We start from the raw sequence: 19,332 nt of genomic DNA, 5'->3' as shown, positions 1-19,332 counted from the left end.
CAGCACCCCGTGGGGTTCCCACGCACAACGTGGGGGGCAGGAGTGGCAGGCGGACTCCGTTCCCCTTGGGGAAACTGAGGCACGCAGCCCACCCCACACTGCACCCACCGCGGGGGGGGCAGGGCTGCAGCTGGGCCCGGGGCGTGGGGGGGACCCCGGGTCTCGCTTTGAATTACAAATGGGCTCCGGCAGCGCAGCCTTTGTCTGGGCCATTGTGCAGGGTGGCAGAGGCCCCCGGGGTGGGGAGAGAAGGGGGAAAGGCCACCAGAACCACCCCCCCACCAGCTGGACCCCCCATCCCACCGAACCCCCCCCCAGAGACACAGCTTAGCAGTTCTTGGCTTTATTGCATGGAGGGAGGGGACATTTGCCATCCCTGGGGAAGAGGACATGGCATGGGGGGATCCCCCGCTCGGCAGGGGGGGCACAGGGGGGCTGAACCCCGACAGCATCAGTCCTTTGTGCCATGGGAGCGCGGTGCTCCGTGCCATGGGGGGGCACAGCCGCGCCCCAAGCGAAGGTGATAGGCGCAGCCCCAGCAGCGATGAAGGCAGGAGGGTCCCAGGACTCAGGCGCTGTTGACGTCCATGTTCTGCATCTGCTCCTCCAGCACCCGCGCGTTGCCTCCCCCCGCCTTCTTCTTGCCCCCCTCCTGCTGCTTCTTCTGCTTCTTGGAGAGCTCCTGCTCAATGGGCGCTGGGCGCACGAACCGGATCAGCTCCCGCAGGTCTGGGTGGGGGGAGAGCAGAAACTACCCGTCACACCCCCCCTGCGGCTCCACTGCCCCCCAGGAGGAGGGAGGGAGATTTGGGGGAGGCACGGGGGGTGTTACCTGGGGGCATGAAGTCTCGGAGCTTCTCAGGGATGCGGATGCCCTCCTCGGTCTGGTAGTTCTCCAGGATGGCGCAGATGGTGCGGGTGGTGGCACACATCGTGGCGTTCAGCATGTGCACGAACTCCACCTGCCGCGGGGACACAGCGAGGGGGGGACACACAGCAAAGGTGAGGAGGGGACGAGCAGGAACCCCCACACACACACCCCCCGAACCCAGGAGCTTGGCCTCACCTTGTCCATCATCTTCTTGGTCTGGCCGTAGCGGATGCGCAGGCGTCGCGCCTGGTAGTCGGTGCAGTTGGAGCAGGAGACGAGCTCCCGGAAGGCGCCGGAGCCGGGGAACCAGGCCTCCAGGTCCAGCTTCTTACTGGCTGCGTGGTTGAGGGAGCCTGGGAGAGAGGGAGGGCAGCACTGGGGGGGGGTCCCCAAATGCACCTGTACCAGGGGATGGCAGCTCGGGCTAAAGGCGTGAAGCCTCGGAGGTGACCTGGGGGCATGGGGCTCCCGTCCTGCAGCGCTAAGGAGAGGAAGGAGCATTTAAACAGGATTAATTTTTCTGGAAGAGTTTCCAGGAGGAGTTGGGACACTCAAGCTGTCCCTCTGGAAGGGACAGCGGGGACAGCGATGGCACAGCGTGGTGCCTGGTGTGCCCAGGGCACAGGACCTCTGCAGAAAAGCAGCTGTCTCCTTCCTCCCTGCCCCAGGGCATCTCCTCCTCCTCCTCCTCACTGGGGACAGACACTGAGGGAAGTTGAGCCGGGGACAAAGAAAACGGAGCTGGGAAGTGGGTCAGAGCCAGGGTGACACCCGAGGCGCTGGCAGAGCTGGTTGGTGTCCCCCTGGGCCACCATGGTGCAGAGCGGTGGCCCCCGGTGCCATGCGGTGAGGATGCCCCAGCCCCTACCTGAGACGATGTTGACAATGTGGTAGGGGATGCCCAGGGACTGGTAGAAATCCTCAGCCGTGGCAATCATCTCCTCAAACATCTCCCAGGACTTGTTGTCGTGGGGGGACGCGTAGACAAACTGTTCAATCTGCCAAGAGAAGGGGACCCTGCAGTGGCACCGGCGTTGGATACAACCCCGAATTCCCGGTGGGAACGCCGTCTCGCTCCTCTCACCTTCTCAAACTGGTGGACGCGGAAGATGCCGCGGGTGTCGCGGCCGTGCGAGCCCACCTCCTGCCGGAAGCACGTCGACAGCCCCGCGTATTTGATGGGCAAATCCTCCGGTTTCAGCCACTCGTCGCGGTGCAGCGCGGCGATGGGCTGCTCCGAGGTGGCGATCAGGTACTTCTCATCGATGGAGCTGTCGTCGGCCTTCTCGCTGCCTTTGCCGATCACCTGCAGGGGGGACGAGAGTCACCGTCCCCCTTCCCCAGCTGCTCCCGCATCTCTGGGGACAGACACGGGCAGGCAGGGAGGCTTTTCCACAGCAGGGACAGGACGGCTTGGGAAAGGGAGCAGCTGCTGTTTGCTGCTTGTTTGGCCTCCTTCAAAGGCCCTGCTGGCCTCCTGCCAGCGAGGCTGGGGACAAGCCACCTCCCCGTCACCGCGTGGCCATGACAACCGCGTCAGCCGTGAGGATGGACCCTGGAGACAGGGAGCAGAAAGGAGCTGCTGCGCTGGGGGCAAAGCGAGAAGCTGTGTGGCGGCAGCTCAGTCAGAAAGCTGGTGGCCAGAGGGGACGGCGGGTGGCAGACAGTGACACATAGAGACCCGTCGGGCATCGAGCCACTCACCTTGTAGAGCTCCTCGTCGAACTGGCTGAGCTGGGCCACCTCCTGCATCACCTCCTTGCGCATGAAGAAGGGCGTGTAGACGGGAGTGTAGCCCCTGGCGCGGAGGCTCTGCAGGGCGTACTGGATCAGCGCCTGCTCCAGGAACACCAGGGGACCCTGGGGGACAAGGGGAGACAGCGTCTGTCACACACCCTCCACTGCACTGTCCCTTCTTGCTCGGCAGGTCTGGGAGCACGTCGAGCCCACACCAGCTCCAGGCCAGTCTGTCCCATGTGATGAGCGTGCCTTGTGTGGCTGCAAAGAGCTCAGCGCAGGGGGGAGACGCCGGGACCCCCCCATCCCCCTCGTTTTCCCCAGCTCCCCCTCCGGCTCCCGTTTCCGTGCCCGTGCAGGGGTCTGGACTCACACCTTAAGGAAGTAGCCGCGGCTGCCAGCGACAACAGCCCCCTTCTCGCCCTCGTAACCATCCACCATCACCACCAGGTCCACGTGTGAATACTTCTTCCTGCAGCTGCAGTCGCCCCAGACTCGCTCCACCTTGTTGTCCGCGTCCTGCACACACATGGAGAGAAGAAACGGGGGAGCCCATCACCTCAGCTCCCAGGCCTGCGGCGACACCAGGCTCTGCATCGCACTGGGCCCAGTTTGGGATCCATACTGCAGAGCCTGGAATCCCAGTCCCAATCCTGGCCAGTTGCTTATTATGCGGCCGCTTGGCAGCTGGCCTGGCCCAATTGTGTTCCCCCGGCAAAATATTCCTGCTGGATGAATAAAGGCAGCGGAGGGAGATCCCGGACCCCGCTGGAAGTGAGTTTCCCATGGATTCCCCCAACAATGGCCGCGGCCAGCGTTGTCTGAGCTGCTCTTTGTCTGCTCCCGGCAGGAAACGCTGTCTTGTCATGCAGATTTCATTCACCCGCCCGCCGATCTCGGGCTGGGTGGCCCTCCCCGCAGCGAGCCCCCCGCTTGCGGCAGTTGTCTGGCTTTGATGAACCGTCGCGGCCAGCCCGGGCGCGCTCTTGTCCCTACCTCATCGTTGCTGATGGGCACCGAGGGGTGGAGGAGGTTCCCGATCTCCCGCAGGCTCTCGAAACGTTCTGCCTCCAGCCTCAGGCGCTCGGCGTCGCACTCCAGGATGGCTTCATCAATGAGCAGACGCACTTTCTTGATCTGGGACACCTGCAGAGCCTGCGCAGGGACCCAGGTCAGGCGGGGAAGGGAAGAAATCGCCAGGGATAGGGGGCTGGCAGCTGAGGGCGGTTAATCACGGACCCTCGTCCAACTGACATGAAACTGTGGGCTGAACACACCGAACAACAGCCCCCGAGGACAAAGGACCGACACAAGTCAGGTCTGAAAGGGCTTGAGCGAGCTGCAGTGTCACACGGTGCCCAGCAGTGCCAAGGGGGAGCGGGCAGCGCCACGCTCATTAAACATGGCAGTTAACAAAGTGGGAAGGGGCATGGGCAGGGAGGAAGGGACTTGCGGAGGACATGGTGTGACTGCAGCTGCTCAAACCCCCCAGGCTGGGCAGCCGCCGTGGAGCAAGGCTGAAGTGGGGTTTAGGTGAAAGACATGGGGCAAGAGCTGGTTATCGCTGTGTGGGCTGGGGGAAATAAGAATCCTGTGGTTCAGTCAGATCCCCCTCGATTGCTGCTGGGGTTGCAGGCACCTCGTGCCATCAAATCTGGCAATTACAGGCAATGGTCTGGACAAGCTGAGTGGGCCAGTGGCAGAGTGGGGAGAGACAGGGTCAGACTCACCCCCAGGACGTCGGCTGTGAGCTCGTCGAGGTTCTGTGCACTCTCTGGTATGGACTCATCTGTCCCCACAGGCTCTTTTTTCTGCGGGGGGGGAAAAAGAAACCCCAGGAGGGTTAAAGAGTAAAGCTCCACAGTAAAAGTCTTCCATTACCACGCAAGGGAGAGGCCTGGAGAGCAGAGACCTGGGGGAGATGCCCCCAGTTAGGAATGTCACACCAGTGAAGCGCTGCCTGCACCGTCTGCCTGTGTGCCTCACCTTCATCTTGTCCCCGATCGTTTTGCTGCACAGGTTCTTCAGCTTGTTCAAGTTATCGGCACGAAACCTGCCTAGAAACAGAGGGGAAGGAGTAGTCAGGTGCCACTCGAGTGGGAGCGGGGCCAGGGTCCCTGTCCAGCACCGGGAGGGGCCGTGAAGGGAGCAGGAGAGGGGATGGCTGTGATGTGGGGCAGAGATGTGAGGAGCAGGGGGCTCCTGCGCAGGGGTGTCACTTGAGAACACCCCAAGTGACGCTGCACTGGGTCACAGCCCCAGCGGGACCGCAGGCCAGGCTGGGGCCACCGTGGGCTGGGCAGATCCAGGGCTCCAGGGCCACAGCGGTGACACCCGGTGAGGGGACCGGGGGATCCCTCTTGGTGACACCAGGGCTGCGAAGGGCAGAGCCTAAGACACAGCTGTCCCCTCCTGGCAGGGCAGGGCAGCCCAAAACAGAAACACAGCAAGGCCAGAGATTTGTCACCCCAACAGCGTGACATCCCTGTCTACGGGCAGCATCAGCCCCACAGGGCAAGATCCAGAGTCAGGAAACACAAAAGGAACATGACACGGCAAACACGACCCTGGCAGCCACCCACGGCCCCGCAGCACCGGCAGACGCGGGATTGCATCAGCCGGCTGCTCGCCAGCGCGTCCTGCCAGCCCCCGGTGCTGCACCCACCCCGGGACAGGCTGGAGCCCGCGGGGAGGGGGCCGGGGCGCAGCCCCCACCGCCGGCCCAGAAAGCTGCCGGGTCCTGCGGGATGAAAGGCCCTTGGATAAAATTAAGGCAGCTGATGACAGCACTGCCGGAGCCAGGGGACGCGCCAGGCGTGATTAAGCAGGGCCGGGCTCATGCACATCAAGGCAACGGGATTAAAAGCGTGTTTAAAGGTGCCTCTTTCATCCCGCTGCGGCAGTGAGGGGGACCGGGGCGCCCCAGGAACTGCGGGTTTTTGGGGCACCCACCCCTGTTCACCTCCCACCACACCCTCCTCCACGCCCGCCAGATCCTGCAGCAGCGCAGGGAGCGGATCCCTGGGGATCCCTGCTGAGGATCCATGTCCAGGCCAAGGGGAGCGGGACCAGGGAGCTGCCCCAGGTGTGGGGAGGGGGAAAAGGGGGGGGCCCAGCGGGAGACCCTTTCCACAGCCCCAGGGAATGGGTGAGGGGGATGTGAGCAGGGACAGACCCCCGGCCCCCACAGGGATCCACCCACAGGATCCCCCAGTCTCGGAGGGAAAGGATCCACCAAAGGGATGGGATGAGGCTGGGGAAGGGGATGGGACCCACCAGAGGTCACCCCGCCTGGGGAGGGGGTTTGGGGTCAGTCAGCACAGGGACATCACCCTGGGGACATGGGGACATCACCCTGGGGACATGGGGACATCACCTGGGGACAGCCTTGGGGACTGAGAGGGACCCCCCGCCCGGGGTGTGTGAGAGGGGCCCGGCCTGGGACAGAGTCCCCTCGGGTGGGTGACAGGTCCTCCTGGGGGTCCCGGGGTTGTCAGGTCCCTCAGCCCCCCAGCCCCCCGCCGCACGTACACCTCCGCCAGGCGCCGTCCGCCCGCACCAGCGCATCCACCAGCGCCGGGTCCTTGAAGCGTTTGAGCTGCATGTCCCGCACCATGGCGGGGTCGCCGCCCTTGTCGGCGCGGAACAGGTCCAGGTCCAGCACCATGATGGCGGCAGCTCCTGCCCGGCCCCGGCCGCGGTCGCTGCGCACGGCGCCTGCGCGGGGGGTGGCGCATGCGCGGAGAGCGGGTCTGCACAGCCGGCACCGCCTCCCGCCCGCCAGGCGGCGCTTGTGCGTGGGGAGGGGGAGCCGCGGGGAGCAGCGCCCTCTGCTGGAGCGGCGGCGGCGCAGCGGGTCCGAGCATTCCGCGGGGTCCCCGCGAACTCTGGGTGTCCCTGAGCACCCCCGGGGGTCCCCCTGTCTGCTCGGCCACCCTCAGCAGTCGCCGGGTATCCTGGTGGTCCCCGGGTCGCTCCATCCCCGGGCCCGCCCTGCACCCACCAGCATCCTCGGGCATCCTTGCATGTCCCCAAGTGTCCCCCACCACGGCACCCTATGGCACAACCACGGGGGTGACACGCTGACTCATGTGCCACGGTGGCGGTGGGCAACGCTGTGTCAGAAGCTCCCGGCATCAGGCACCCGCTTTGGGGCGGAATCGCCCAAATTGGTCAATTTGTGCTGGTGGCCAATCCAGCACGGGCAGGGTGGGGGGGTACGGAGCTGGTGACACCTGTGGCACAGCCATAGTGCACCGGGCAATCAGCGGGAGCTCGCACACGCGTGTGCACATGTGTGCTACACCTCTGTGCACACACACAACACCCCCACGCTCACACCCACCCACACCCCCCGGTGTCCCGATGCCCAGCAGGACATGGAGCCATTGTACAAACCCCACACCTGTATTTGGCATTTTTTGGCGCTTGGCTGGGGAGGAGGGGACACACAGGGAAAAACGTACAAAAGCCATAACGAAGCTCCGGTCCGAAGCGGGTCCCTAAGGCCACGTTGGGGTGGGGTGGGAGGGCACGGGTGGCCCCCCGCCCCGTCACAGCTCCATGGCGGTGCTGCCGGACGACGTCTTCAGCGGCACGGAGTCGAACCCGTCCGACGTTCGCTGCGGCGAGCGCTGGGTCAGTGCGCCCTCCCCGCCCCCCGGCTGGGGAAACCGGGGCACGGAGCAGCCACAAACCCCCCTGTGGGTTCTCCTGGGTTGTGCTCCCCCGCCCCCCGCCCTTACCTTGGATGTGAGGGACTTGATTTTGCCAAAAAGCGATCTTTTGGTGGCGAAAAGCAGGTCGTCCTCTGCGTCCTCCCCCTCCATGATGGCGCAGCTGTCTGGTGCCGGCAGCTCACTCTCCTTGGCCGCCGCGTTCATCACCAGCTTGGAGTATTTATACTCCAGCCTGGGGACAGCGAGGGGACGGGGACAGGGACGGGTGGCATCAGCCGCCCCGTGGCGATGACCGTTGTCCCCAAATCCCCCAAAACCGCTCACTTTTGGTTCTTTTTCCAGAAGTAGGTGGCGAGGGCGGCGAGCAGGACAGCGGCGCAGGTGCCGGCCGAGATCCCAACCTTCAGCCAAAAATCGGCGCTTCGGCAGCGCCGCACCCTCTGCGCTGGCAAACTCTGCCCGCCGCGGCACAGCCGGGGCTCCCGCCACACGTAGGTGGTTCTCTGGGGGGATACGGGGGCTCAGGGGGGTGGGGGACCCCCCCGGCCCATCCCTGTGGGTGTCACGGTGGTACCTGGATGCCACCGACGCAGGCGCTGACGATGGCGTGATAGTGGCCGGCGGAGCAGCGGGGACAAGCCTCGCCTGTCACCCACAGAAAGTGGAAGGTGCAGCCGTCACAGGTGCCCTCGGGGCATTTGCTGGGGGGGGGGACAGGGAGAAAAAAAAGGGGGGGCTCGGCTGGCAGTGACAACACAGGGTGGGGGACATGGTCCCCAAAGCAAAGCACCCACGGGATGTACCCTATGGTGGAGATGAGGGTGCCACCCCGGGTAGGGGGGTGAGGATGGTGTCCCCCTCCTCCCCAAAGCAACCCCGGTCCCTGGTGTTGTCCCCACCTACCTGGGGACACTCAGGGTGCCGGTGCCCGGGCGCAGGGGGTCACAGCGCAGGCGGATGGCGGTGGCACGGCCACCACTGCAGGGCTGCGTCACATCGTTGGACCTGCCAGGGGACACAGGGGGCTCAGAGGGGGGACAGAAGGGTCCTTGTGCATGTCCCCTGGGTCACCCACCCTCACCTGTAGAAGAAAACAACGTCGGGCAGGTCGGGGTGGCCGGGGGGGAAGTACTCGGGGGGGGAGGTGACGCCGTCCAGCATGGAGCCAGTGGTGACACCTGTGATGAGAGCGGAGTGTCCTGGTGGCACCAGGGTCCCAGGGAGGGGACAGTGAGGATGAGGGTCACACACAGGGGTTGGGGGACCCCCCAGGGCTCACCCAGGAGTCGGTCGGCCAGGCTGACGGGCTGCGAGGACACGGGCGTCTTGTAGCCCATGACGTCGGGTGGCACCAGGATGGCCTGGCACACGTAGGACGTCACCACCCGCGCGGGGTCCCCCTCGCCCGCCGGCAGCCGCGCGTCCGTCACGTTGTCGGTGCAGGAGGCCATCTTCCTGCCCTGCGTGGGGAGGGTGACACAGGGTGACACTGGGCGGCGATGGCACACGCATGTGTGCGTCTGCGAGCGGCGGTGCACGTTTGTGTGCGCACGACCGCACGTGTGGGTGTGCGTGCTCGCAGGTGCACGCGTGTTTGCACGTCTGCATGCACAAGTGTGCATGAGTGTTTGCACGGCTGTGAGCAGCTGGGGTGTGTTTGCATGACTGTGCGTGTGTTTGCACGAGTGTGCACATGCATGAGTGCTTGCATGACTACACGCACGTGTGCAAGCATGACTGCAGGTATGCTTGTGTTTGCACAACCGCATGCCTTTGCACGGCTGCAAGCGTGTGCATGTGTTTGCAAGAGTGTGCACGTGTGTTTGCGTGTGTGCATATGTGTTTGCATGACTATGTGCACAAGCGTGCATGTGCATTGGCATGCATATGTTTGCATGACTGCAAGTGTGCATGTGTGTGTAAACGTCCTTGTATGACTGCTCATGTGAGTTTGCACAGCTGTGCACGTGTGCATGTATGACTGCAAGTACACCTGCGTTTGCACAACCGCCTGTATGCGTTTGCATGTTTGCACGACTGCCTGTGTTTGCACGACTGCATGAGTGCAGGCGTCTGCCCTATATCTGCATGCACACACGTGTGTTTGCACTACACCCACATGCACATGTGTGCTCCCATCCCGTGTCCCCAACCCACAGCCCGGGGGAGGCCCCGTCCCCGTCCCCGTCCCTGTCCCCGTCCCCGTCCCCGTCCCCGTCCCCGTCCCCGTCCCCGTCCCCGTCCCCGTCCCTGTCCCCATCCCCATCCCCATCCCCGTCCCCGTCCCCGTCCCCGTCCCCGTCCCCATCCCCGTCCCTGTCCCCGTCCCCGTGCCGCCTGCCCGGGGTGCTGCTGTCCCCCCTCACCTGGTTGCCGCAGAGGCTGATGCTGAAGTGGTGGAAGTACTTGAGGCCCTTGGCGGTGAAGCTGGGGCCGCTGGCGAAGGCTGTGCCGGTGCCCAGCACCGAGAAGTCGTAGTGCAGGATGCGGCCGGGCAGTGAGAGGGAGAAGCTGCAGTTGTTGTAGCAGAGGGAGCGGAGCTGGGGACAGGAGGTGACATCAGGGACAGCTGGGGCTGGCGTCACCCCAGTGGGGACAGGGAGTGTCACCCATCATGGACAGAGGGGACCATCCCCTTGGGAACAGGGACAGCTAGGGGGCTGGTGTCACCCACCCATGGTCAGATACTGTCACCAACCCTGTCACCCATTCAGGATGGCCCTGGGTGCTGGTGCCAAGCCCTGGGGATTGGCATCACCCACCCAGACAGTGTTGCCCACCCGGGATGGCCGGGGGGCTGGTGCTGCCCACCTGGGACATCTTGGGGACATGGGACTGGTGTCACCCCACAGCATCACCCATGTGGGATGGCCGGGGGGGGGATGGCTTGTGGGGACATCACCCCCCACCCCCAGGGACAGTCACCTGGTTGCTGCGGGTGCCAGGGCCGCAGGGGTGGCAGGCGGGGGTCCCATCCGAGGGGTGACCCCGCAGGTAGGTGCCGGGGGGGCAGGGCCGGCAGGTCCCCGAGCCGCGGTCCACGGCGCTGCCGGGGGGACACGGGGCGCAGGAGCCGGCCGGCTCGGGGGCGCAGCGCCGGCAGAAGGATGCCACCCCCCCCAGCACGTTGGTGACGTTGACCGAGTAGAGCTTGGCCACGTCGTTGGTGTAGCGCCGGCCCTGGCAGCGAGAGCGTCATTCAGCATCACCGGCCCGCGCCCCCCGGCACCCACAGCCCCCCGGGGGTGTCACCCCTGTCCCTCACCGCCCCGTGGTAGGGGGTGCGCTGGAACGCCCACGTGAAGCTCATGGTGGCGTTTTTCTCCACGACGTAGGTGTAGGATTGCTTCCCCTTGGGCCCCGTCCACGTCTCCACCGGCGTGTTGCTGCGGGAGTTGATGCCCTGCAGGGACAAGGGAACGGTGGGATGTCCCCAAACGCAGTGTGTCCCCTCCAAACCCTGCTCCCCGTGCCCCCCCAGCTCACCACCATGAAGTAGAGCTCGCAGCCGACGCTGCAGATCGTTTCGAAGACGAAGGTGATCCTGGCCACCTCCTTGCTCTCGACGTCCTCCAGCACCGGGCTGGGAGGGCTGGGGACAGTGTGGGGACGGCGTGGGGACGCTGCTGGGCTCTGCCCATGGCGATGTCCCCCTGCTCCCTGGGACACCCCGGCACTGGGGACACCTCACCTGAAGCCGGGGACCACCAGTGTGAGGATCATGAAGTCGTTATCGGAGGCTCCCCCCGCTGTGTAGATGTAGTCCCCGGCCACCTCCCAGCCTGCAAGGACACGGTGATGGCTCAGTGGCGTCCCCAGCTGTCCCTGTGGGAGGGGACAGTGGAGGGACAAGTGTCCCGGCGCTACCTGCCATCCCCTTGTACTCGAAGTTGATGCCGCTGAGGACGGTGGTCTCCATGTTGGGGGGCAGCACGTTCCACCACTTGTACTCCAGCCCCAGCGCCGGCTCGGTGCCCGCCGGGCAGCTCAGGCAGCCTGGGGACATGGGGGGACAACCCTGCACGGGGGTGGCACCCGCCTCCCCCACGGTGGGGGGAGCACTGTGCATGTTTGCGTGACTGCACGTGTTTGCACTACATCTGCATGCACACACTGGTGATTGCACTACACATGCATGCACATGTGTTTGCACAATACAGGCATGCACATGTGTTTGTACTATATACACGTGCACACGTGTTTGCACTATATATGCATTTATACGTGCATGTTTGCATCAATATACACACGCACATGTGCGTGTTCGCACTATATCTGCATGTACACGTGTGTTTGCACTATGTATGCATGCATATGTGCATTTGCGCTATATCTGCGTGAATGTGTTTGCACTATATCTACATGCATGTATTTGCACTATATACACATGCACACGTGTTTGCACTATATATGCATTTATACATGCATATTTGCATCATATACACACGCACATGTGCGTGTTTGCACTGTATCTGCATGTACATGTGTGTTTGCACTATGTATGCATGCATATGTGCATTTGCACTATATCTGCATGCATGTGTTTGCACTATATCCATGTGCATATGTGTTTGCACTATATACACGTGCACACGTGTTTGCACTATATATGCATTTATACGTGCATATTTGCATCATATACATACACACATGTGCGTGTTTGCACTGTATCTGCATGTACATGTGTGTTTGCACTATGTATGCATGCATATGTGCATTTGCACTATATCCGCATGCATATGTGTTTGCACTATATACACATGCACACGTGTTTGCACTGTATTTGCACACATGCATGTTTGCACTATGTGCACACGCGTTGTCCCCACTGGGGATGCTGGGGACATCCTTACCGGAGCCGTTGGAGTAGGAGCCGTAGGGACAGGGCTGGCAGGCACTGCCGTTGCTTTTGGCGAAGCCGGGGTTGCAGGGGGGGCACCTGGTTTTCACCCCCGACGGGGGCAGTTTCTTCGCCCGGGGCAGCTCCTCGCTGCAGATTTTGGGCTCTGCCCACTTGAACATCAGCTGGGTCTGTCCGGGGGAAGCGGAGCGGCTGAGCTGCGGTGGGGGGGACACGGGGACAGCCCCCCGATTTCCCCGGGCTGTACCTCGCCGCGGGCGTCGCAGGCGGTGTGAGTGTAGAAATAATCCTTGTCGGTGCAGGGCGGCCGCGGTTTGCAGGACGCCGAGCCGGGTTCTGCCACCACGGGGGGAGAGGTGGCAGCTGAGCCATGAGGGGACATCCCTGCTGTCCCCACGGGGTGCCTGTGTCCCCCCCAACAAGGGATGGCAGCTCCTCCCTGTGCCTCCCATCACCTTCCCCAGGGCACCCCCGCAGGGCTGAGGGTTGGGGACAAGGGATCCGGGTGTCACCTGTGGGTGAGGGGACAGAGGGAGGGGACCCGCGGGTGTCACCTCTCACCGGCGTAGGTGGCGGGCTCGCAGGGCTGGCAGGCGGTGGCCCCTTTGCTGGAGAAGGTGTCGGCGGGACAGAGCTGGCAGGCGGAGGAGCCGGCGGCAGGGGCGAAGGTGCCGGGTTTGCAGGGGAAGCACTCGGAGGTATAAGCCACCCCTGGCAGCGGGAGGGGGCTCAGGATGGGCCGGGGGGCAGCGGGACCCCCCCAGGCTGCACCCACCTACCGGTGATGCCGATGTTCCGCACCAGCACCGGCTTGGGCACCTTGGACCAGACGGAGAACGCGGTGGTTCGCCAGTACAGCACGTTGTTGCCGCGGCTCAGTTCCACCTGCAAAAAGGGGTGGGGGGTGCCAGGGGGTGCTGAGAGGGGCGTGGGTCCCACTGCTGGGAAGGGGCTGTCGCCCCTGCATGGGGAGTCGAGGGACTAAACCCCATCTGCTGCCACCACCCATCATCCCCCTCTGCACCCCCATAGAGCATCCTCTCTCTGGGAGGGGACACAAGGGACACTGCGGGGACACAAGGGACTCTGAGGGTTGCACCGAGGGACCCCTCTGTGTCACCTCCCACCCTCCCCACTCACGCTGTGGAACTCCCAGCCCTTCTCCGTCGTCCGCATCCAGCGCGACTCCTCCACCGTGGGCTGGCACTGGTCGTTCTGCACCTGCAGGGCCAGTGTGAGGATGTCCCATGTCCCCAGGGACCCCCCACATCCCCAGGGACTCCCAGCACCCACAAAGAACTCGAAGACGATGCTGCTGTCGGGGTAGATGTACTCGAAGGACACAGTGCCCGACTGCTTGAGGCTGACGGCGTACATGAGGGTGGCCGTGCACTCGTCCGTATTGGAGGCCACGTAGTCCCCAAGCGGCACCCACGTCGACCTGGGATGGGTGACACAGACCCTGGGCTCTGTCACCAGCCGGAACCCCGTGGTAGACAGGATAGGGACTCTGGGGATGGCTGTGACAGTCCCCAGGTGGGTGGCGCAGGGAGGAGGCGTTGGACGTGGGTGCTTGGGGACAGTACGGGGAACCGCAGGGACCGAGGATGGAGAGCTGGGGACAGCCCAGGGGACACATCACTGTGCTGGACCCTTGTCCCTGGGGGATCTTTCTGTCCCCGAGAGGCGGGTGGGCTGCGGGAGGAGAGCGGGAGCTGCGCCGGGGATTCGGCTGAATAATTAAAGCGCTGCTGGAAGTAGGTTACAGCTGCCACTGCGGAAATGCTGCGGTGCTGGGGGGGCTCGGTGGCTTTGGTGCCACCGGCTGGCGGGGAGCTTGGTGGCTACAGTGACACTGGTTGGCAGGGGGGTTTGGTGGCTGCCGGCGCTGAGCAAAGGGCTGTGCTGGAAAATAAAGGCACTGGCTTGTGGTGCGAAAGTGGGGGGACTCCCATGGGTGCCCTGTCTGTGAGGAGGGCTGGGGTGGGTGTCCCATGGGGTTGGGGTCCTGTCACCGTGGGTGAGGATGATGTCCCCTTGCTGTGACCGGGGTGTCCCTCACAGCGCCCTGCTGGAATCACCTCCCAGGGAAGGTGACAGGAGTGTGGCGGACAGGGTGTTGGGACAATGGGGTGCTGCCAATGCAGAGGTGTCCCAGCACCCATCCTGTCCCCATCCCCACTGTCCCCACATCCCAAAGCATCCCCCGGCGAGCAGCAGCCAGGCTCCAGCCCCTGTCCCCGTTGGGGACGAGCCGTGCCGGTGGCAGCGCGAGGACTCACGCCGTGCAGTTCTCCACCGCATCACCGAAGCCGTCGTCCACCTCCAGGCTGGTGGCCACGTTGGCGAAGCCGTGGGGCACCTCGTCCCATTCGTCGAAGCGGATGCCGGTGCCCAGCGAGTAGGTGCCCTCGGCGCAGGGCCGGCACGCCTGCGCCTTCATGTCCAGGAACTCGCCCGCCTTGCAGGAGAAAGCTGCCCCGTGCAGCGAGGGGGTCAGGGCGCTCACCCCCGCTTCCCCCAGCGCTGCTTCAGCCTCCTCGTCCTCATTGCTGCTCTTTGGGTGCTCCCCATGGGTGGAGGCACCCGGCTGGCTCCGGGAGCCCTCGTCCCAAAGGGCGCTGCAGAGCCACGGCACCTCCAAGGTTTGGGGGGGTGAGCAGATTTCCATCCCCCCCATGGCATCCCAGCCTCCCCGGTGACAGTGACAGCGGTAACGAGCTCATCGCTGGTAACGAGCTCATCGCTGCCGCGCAGACGGGTCCGTCGCTGCCTTTGAAGCCACTGCGCTGCGGCGGAGCTGATGAGACGCTGTGCTTCGTCTCACTGCTCCTCTCCCCCCTCGTCCTCATTTCCCCCCCTGCCCGTCCCACACCCCAGGACCCCCCCATCCGTCCCCCCAACCTTACAGCACTCGGTGCCCTTGACGGGGTCCGGGAGGCCGGTGCAGAGTCCTGGTGTGTGTGGCACGGCCACCCTCCAGCGTGACCCTGTGCTGTCACACGCTGTGTACTCGTAGTGGTACTCGGACTGGAAGAGAAAACACATGGGGGGGTTGCGGTTCCCAGACCCCATAGCGTTGCCCCCCCCGGGGCTGCACCCCTCCCGGCACACGCCCTGACTCCTCTTGTGTTGTTGTTTTTGGTTTAAGCTGTTGCTGTCCCACAGCACCCAGCGCACTGGGAACCAGTGGGGAGGGATGCTCAGGGTGGGGGTGCTGGGGAGTGCTCGGGGTGGGGGGGTGTGAGGGTGGGGGGATGTGAGGGTGGGGGGATGCTTGGACCAGAGGTGCTGGGGTCCCAGGGGATGCCGGGATGCTGGGCCAGGGAGATGCTGAGGCCAGGGGATGCCACGCGTGGGGCTTCAGGTAGGATGACCCCCCCGGAACATGCGCCCCCAGGGTTCCGAACCCCAGGGGGAGCTGGGGGTCACCCAGGCCACGCTCACGCCCCCAGGACCCCCCTGACCACCCCACGGCACGAGACAGCCCCGGCGCAGCGCTGGCACCGGGCACCGCTGCCCCCTCCTTGCGGCACCCCCAGCACCGGTGAGCAGCCAGAACCCTGCACAGCACCGCCAGCCTTGGCGTGGCCCGAGCGCGGCCGCACGTGTTGCTCATTAAACAGGCTCCTTGGCACAACCCGGATGCACCGTCCTGCTCGGGAGCCGTGGTGGGACCCCCCCGGCAGAGCCGCTGGGAGGGAAGGAGAAGGGCTGGGGGAGCAGGGCACCGTGACCCCCCCGTGCCGCCAGCCGCTGTGCCGGCTCTGGCCCAAGGCCAGTGAGGAGCTGTCGGCAGGGACAGGCGCTGCCCAGCCGGCGCTGTTAATCCCCGGGCAGGGCGAAGGCCGGGACAGGCTGCTCCGCGGTTGGTGCCGGTGCGGTGGGGGGTACCGGGGGGTGAGGGAGCGATATCGCAGCCCCCCCGCTGCAGCATCCCCGGGGTTTCAGAGCCGGGCGCTGCAGCTTCGTGCTCCCGGCAGACGCTGGAGCGTGGCAGGTTGGCAAGAAAACAACACTTTGATGTTTCCCCGTCAGCGGGAAACAACAGTGATGGGAGGGGAAAAGGGGACGGGGGGGGACAGCTCTACCTGCAGCGCTCCCCACCCACATACAAGTCCCACCAAGCCCCCCCGGCCCTGGGATGGGGACACAGAGGAGTGTGCCCCCCCCCGGGCCAGGATGGGGGCACCCACAGGTCACCCCGGCTCTCAGCAGCCCCGACCCTGACATCACTCTGGCTGCTGAGGGATTCCCTTGGGAAGGGGGGGGGTTTCTCTCTTCCCCAACTTTCTCCCCCCCAGCACAGACCCGAGTGGCTGGGACGACCGATATTAATCGCTCCGCTTTGGAAAAGCCTATTTTATTTTTTGTTTAATCTTAGCAAACTGACCTAATTCGGTCCCGGGGCGGCTCTGCAGCAGTGGGGGGACCCCAGGCTGCCACCGCCACCCTGCCCGGCCAGGGAGGGACAGGGTCTGCCCCCACCAGGGGGGACATGGTGACAGGGGACGTCACCCGTGGGAGTGATCCCTCCCGGGGACGGGCGCCAGCCGCACTCTATTGTTTCCAGCTCCGGGCCGTGGAACACAAACACAGACACACACACACACACACACACACACACACACGCGCAAATGGATCACGGCACCGAAAAACTCAGTGGCCCAGATGAAAAGCGGCCGCAGGTCAGGGAGAGCCGGCGGCGCTGGGGACAAGGACCCCACGGAGGGAAATTCGACAGCTGGCAGGGGGCTCGTCCCGCACCGCTGTGCCCACGCTGGCCAGGTCCCGGTGAGGGGCACAACCCCCCAGCTTGCCCTCGCAGGACACTTTGTCCCCACTTGGCCACCACATGCCGGGCAGCGAAAGGCACGTGGCCGATGGGGACACGTCCCTCCCGCTGTTGCCACCCCAGCAGCGCTCGTGTCTGGGGAGGGTTTGGGGACATCATGATGTCTCCCTGGGGTCAGCAGCCAACCAGGACACGGGGACCAGCGCGGGGACATGGACGTGGCCCCAGGGACAGCCAGGATGACCCTGGTTGGGGAAGGGGGTGTCCCCAGAGACCCCCCCAGCAGCAAAGCCACCTCCCCCTCTATCCACCCTGATACTCCTCTTCCTTACAGAGGACCCCATGTAGCCCCCCCCAGTATATACGTTCCTTGTAGGAAGCCCCCGGGGACTGGTCGATCCCCTGGGAGCTCTGCCCACTCCTGGCCCTCAGGGGACCGGGCAGCCCCCCCGCTATAGGGACCCCCCCATCCCCGGTGCCACCGGGATCCCCCCATCCCGGTCCTCCCCATCGCACAGGGACCAGCCCCGCACCCGCATCCCCCGCGCTACGGCGACCGGTTTCATCTACCGGGGGGGTACCGGTTCCCTCCCCCGCCTCCCCGTTCCGGTACCGGTACCTCCTTGCAGACGTGCAGCCGCTCCCCGGTGCGGCCCGGTGTCACGGCGGCCGTCAGACACAGCGTCAGCAGCCCCCAGCGGGCCCCGCTGCCGGTACCGGCCATGGCGCAACGGCGGCGGCAGCGATCGGCCCCGCGCGGGCACCGGCCCCGCGGCCCCGCCCCCCGCAACGGCCCGGCCCCGCGCGCGCACCTGCCGCCACCTGCCCCCGCCCCCGGCACCGGGACCCGCACCGGGAACCGCACCGGGCATCATCATCCGGGAACGGCATCGGGAACGGTACCGGGCGTCATCATCTGGGAACGACACCGGGAACAGCACTGGGCATCATCATCCGGGAACAGCATCGGGACCGTAACCCCCGGGAACGGCACCGAGCATCATCACCCGGGAACGGCACCGGGAACGGCACCGGGCGTCATCATGCGGGAACATATCCCCGGGAATGGCACCGGGAACGTGTCCCTGGGAACAGCGCGGGGCACGGGTGGCTGGGAACGGCACCGCCAATGTCCCCCCCGGGAAGGGCACCGGGTGTCATCCCCGGGATTGACACCGGACACGTTCTGCCGGGAACGGCCCCAGCACCGGGGCTGCACCCCGGGAACGGCACCAGCACCCGCCGTGTACCGGGAGCGAACCATCGGGAACGGCCCCGTGCAGCAGCATCAGTCCCCCGGTAACGGCCGCTTCCCCGCGGCCCGTCCGAGCGGCGCTGCCCGGCGCGGGGGGGCACCGGGGCACGCTGAGTGCGTCCCCGTGTCCCATGTCCCGCCCCCCCACCGCAGGGCGGGGTGACAGGGAGTGACACGGCAGAGGGGACAGGGCATAGGGCTGGATGGGGGACACAGCTGCGTGTCCTGGGCACAGGGGGCGCTGCTCCAGCTGTAGTGGCACAGACAGACACGGGACACGGTTGTGGGGTGGGGACACACCTGTCCCCATGGTGGCTTGAGGACATCATACCTGCGGTGGCCCAGGGACATGGCTGGGGACACGGTGGCACAGGGAGGTGGCTGCACCCCGCAGTGTCATTTCGGCAGATGGAGACCCTGCGGGACCCCGCTGAGCTGGTGTTCCTCCCGCAGTGTCCCCACAGTGCAGCCACTCCTGCCAGAACGGTGGCATCGCCTGGTAGCACTGGCTGTCCCCTCAGTGCCACTGCAGCTGTCCCCTTGTCACCACAGGCTACCAATAAAGCATCAAAGAGCACAGCTGGGCTGTCACCCACGGGTGTGCTGGGGGGACATGGTGTGACCAGCCTCCTGCCAGGCCTGGGCACCCACACAATGCTCACACACCTTGCACGGCCCCATGTGACACGCGCAGGTGGGGCTCACAGGGCCACCAGTGCCACACACACCCTGCACGGGGCTGGCATGGTCCTGTGGGAAGGGCACACGTGTTGCACGGAGCTGGCACAGCCTCTTGCACACCTGCTGCACATCACAGGGCTTGCACAGCCCTGTGCAAAGCTCATGTTGGCACAAAGCCCTTGCACACCACGGGGCTGGGAGAACCCAGCCTGCAGCTCACACACATTGCACAGTGCTTGCAGGGCCTTGTGCAAACACCTTGCACACCACAGGCCTGCCACACGCCATGCGTGCTGCATGGAGTTTGCACGGCCCTGTGTGACACTGGTGTGCACTGCAGAGCTTGCAGAGCCCCGTGCGCAGCTGTCGCACGCTGCAAGGCTTGCACGGGCGCATGCAACGCTCACACGGAGCTCGCAGAGCCATGTGCACAACCGTTGTGCACCGCAGGGC

The 19,332-nt window shown here is 65.1% G+C and overlaps 2 protein-coding genes across 3 annotated transcripts; both read right to left on the bottom strand.

The window, feature by feature from the left end:
• Positions 1-327: 327 nt before the first annotated feature.
• On the bottom strand, positions 328-6,331 carry SARS1 (seryl-tRNA synthetase 1). Its single transcript, XM_065854793.2, has 11 exons — positions 6,140-6,331; positions 4,595-4,665; positions 4,339-4,419; positions 3,605-3,763; positions 2,984-3,127; positions 2,576-2,731; positions 1,956-2,177; positions 1,740-1,869; positions 1,067-1,224; positions 833-962; positions 328-729 (listed from the first exon to the last, which is right to left on the bottom strand). The coding sequence occupies exons 1-11, from the start codon at positions 6,273-6,275 to the stop codon at positions 569-571; spliced, it is 1,548 nt and encodes a 515-aa protein (XP_065710865.1). The 5' UTR covers positions 6,276-6,331; the 3' UTR covers positions 328-568.
• Positions 6,332-6,996: 665 nt separating this feature from the next.
• ELAPOR1 (endosome-lysosome associated apoptosis and autophagy regulator 1) lies at positions 6,997-19,309 on the bottom strand. 2 transcript variants are annotated; one of them, XM_065854468.2, is made up of 22 exons: positions 17,563-19,309; positions 15,058-15,178; positions 14,431-14,623; positions 13,442-13,589; positions 13,289-13,369; positions 12,928-13,033; positions 12,710-12,859; positions 12,396-12,484; positions 12,141-12,318; positions 11,155-11,283; positions 10,979-11,069; positions 10,774-10,879; positions 10,553-10,690; positions 10,213-10,467; positions 9,654-9,827; positions 8,567-8,747; positions 8,369-8,465; positions 8,191-8,292; positions 7,862-7,988; positions 7,612-7,790; positions 7,354-7,519; positions 6,997-7,230 (listed from the first exon to the last, which is right to left on the bottom strand). In XM_065854468.2, the coding sequence occupies exons 1-22, from the start codon at positions 17,665-17,667 to the stop codon at positions 7,162-7,164; spliced, it is 2,985 nt and encodes a 994-aa protein (XP_065710540.1). In that variant the 5' UTR covers positions 17,668-19,309; the 3' UTR covers positions 6,997-7,161. The 2 variants fall into 2 exon arrangements, with proteins under 2 accessions (XP_065710540.1, XP_071673735.1); XM_071817634.1 differs by lacking the exon at positions 17,563-19,309 and adding an exon at positions 16,542-17,369.
• Between the last annotated feature and the right edge of the window lie 23 nt (positions 19,310-19,332).

This window comes from Patagioenas fasciata, chromosome 21 (assembly GCF_037038585.1).
Source record: "Patagioenas fasciata isolate bPatFas1 chromosome 21, bPatFas1.hap1, whole genome shotgun sequence".
Lineage (NCBI taxonomy): Eukaryota > Metazoa > Chordata > Aves > Columbiformes > Columbidae > Patagioenas > Patagioenas fasciata.
Note: the sequence above shows the minus strand (reverse complement) of the source record. Positions and strands in the feature narration are given on the sequence as shown.

Excerpts from the sequence above, each read along its gene's own strand:
- SARS1 (XM_065854793.2), bottom strand. The coding sequence starts at position 6,275 with ATGGTGCTGGACCTGGACCTGTTCCGCGCCGACAAGGGCGGCGACCCC. Across the intron at positions 3,764-4,338 it reads TCACAGCCGACGTCCTGGGG|GCTCTGCAGGTGTCCCAGAT; the intron begins GTGAGTCTGACC and ends GTCCCTGCGCAG. Across the intron at positions 3,128-3,604 it reads TGCCCATCAGCAACGATGAG|GACGCGGACAACAAGGTGGA; the intron begins GTAGGGACAAGA and ends ATGTGTGTGCAG.
- ELAPOR1 (XM_065854468.2), bottom strand. The coding sequence starts at position 17,667 with ATGGCCGGTACCGGCAGCGGGGCCCGCTGGGGGCTGCTGACGCTGTGT. Across the intron at positions 11,284-12,140 it reads CTCCTACTCCAACGGCTCCG|GCTGCCTGAGCTGCCCGGCG; the intron begins GTAAGGATGTCC and ends CCATGTCCCCAG. Across the intron at positions 7,989-8,190 it reads GGCACCCTGAGTGTCCCCAG|CAAATGCCCCGAGGGCACCT; the intron begins GTAGGTGGGGAC and ends CCCCCCCCCCAG.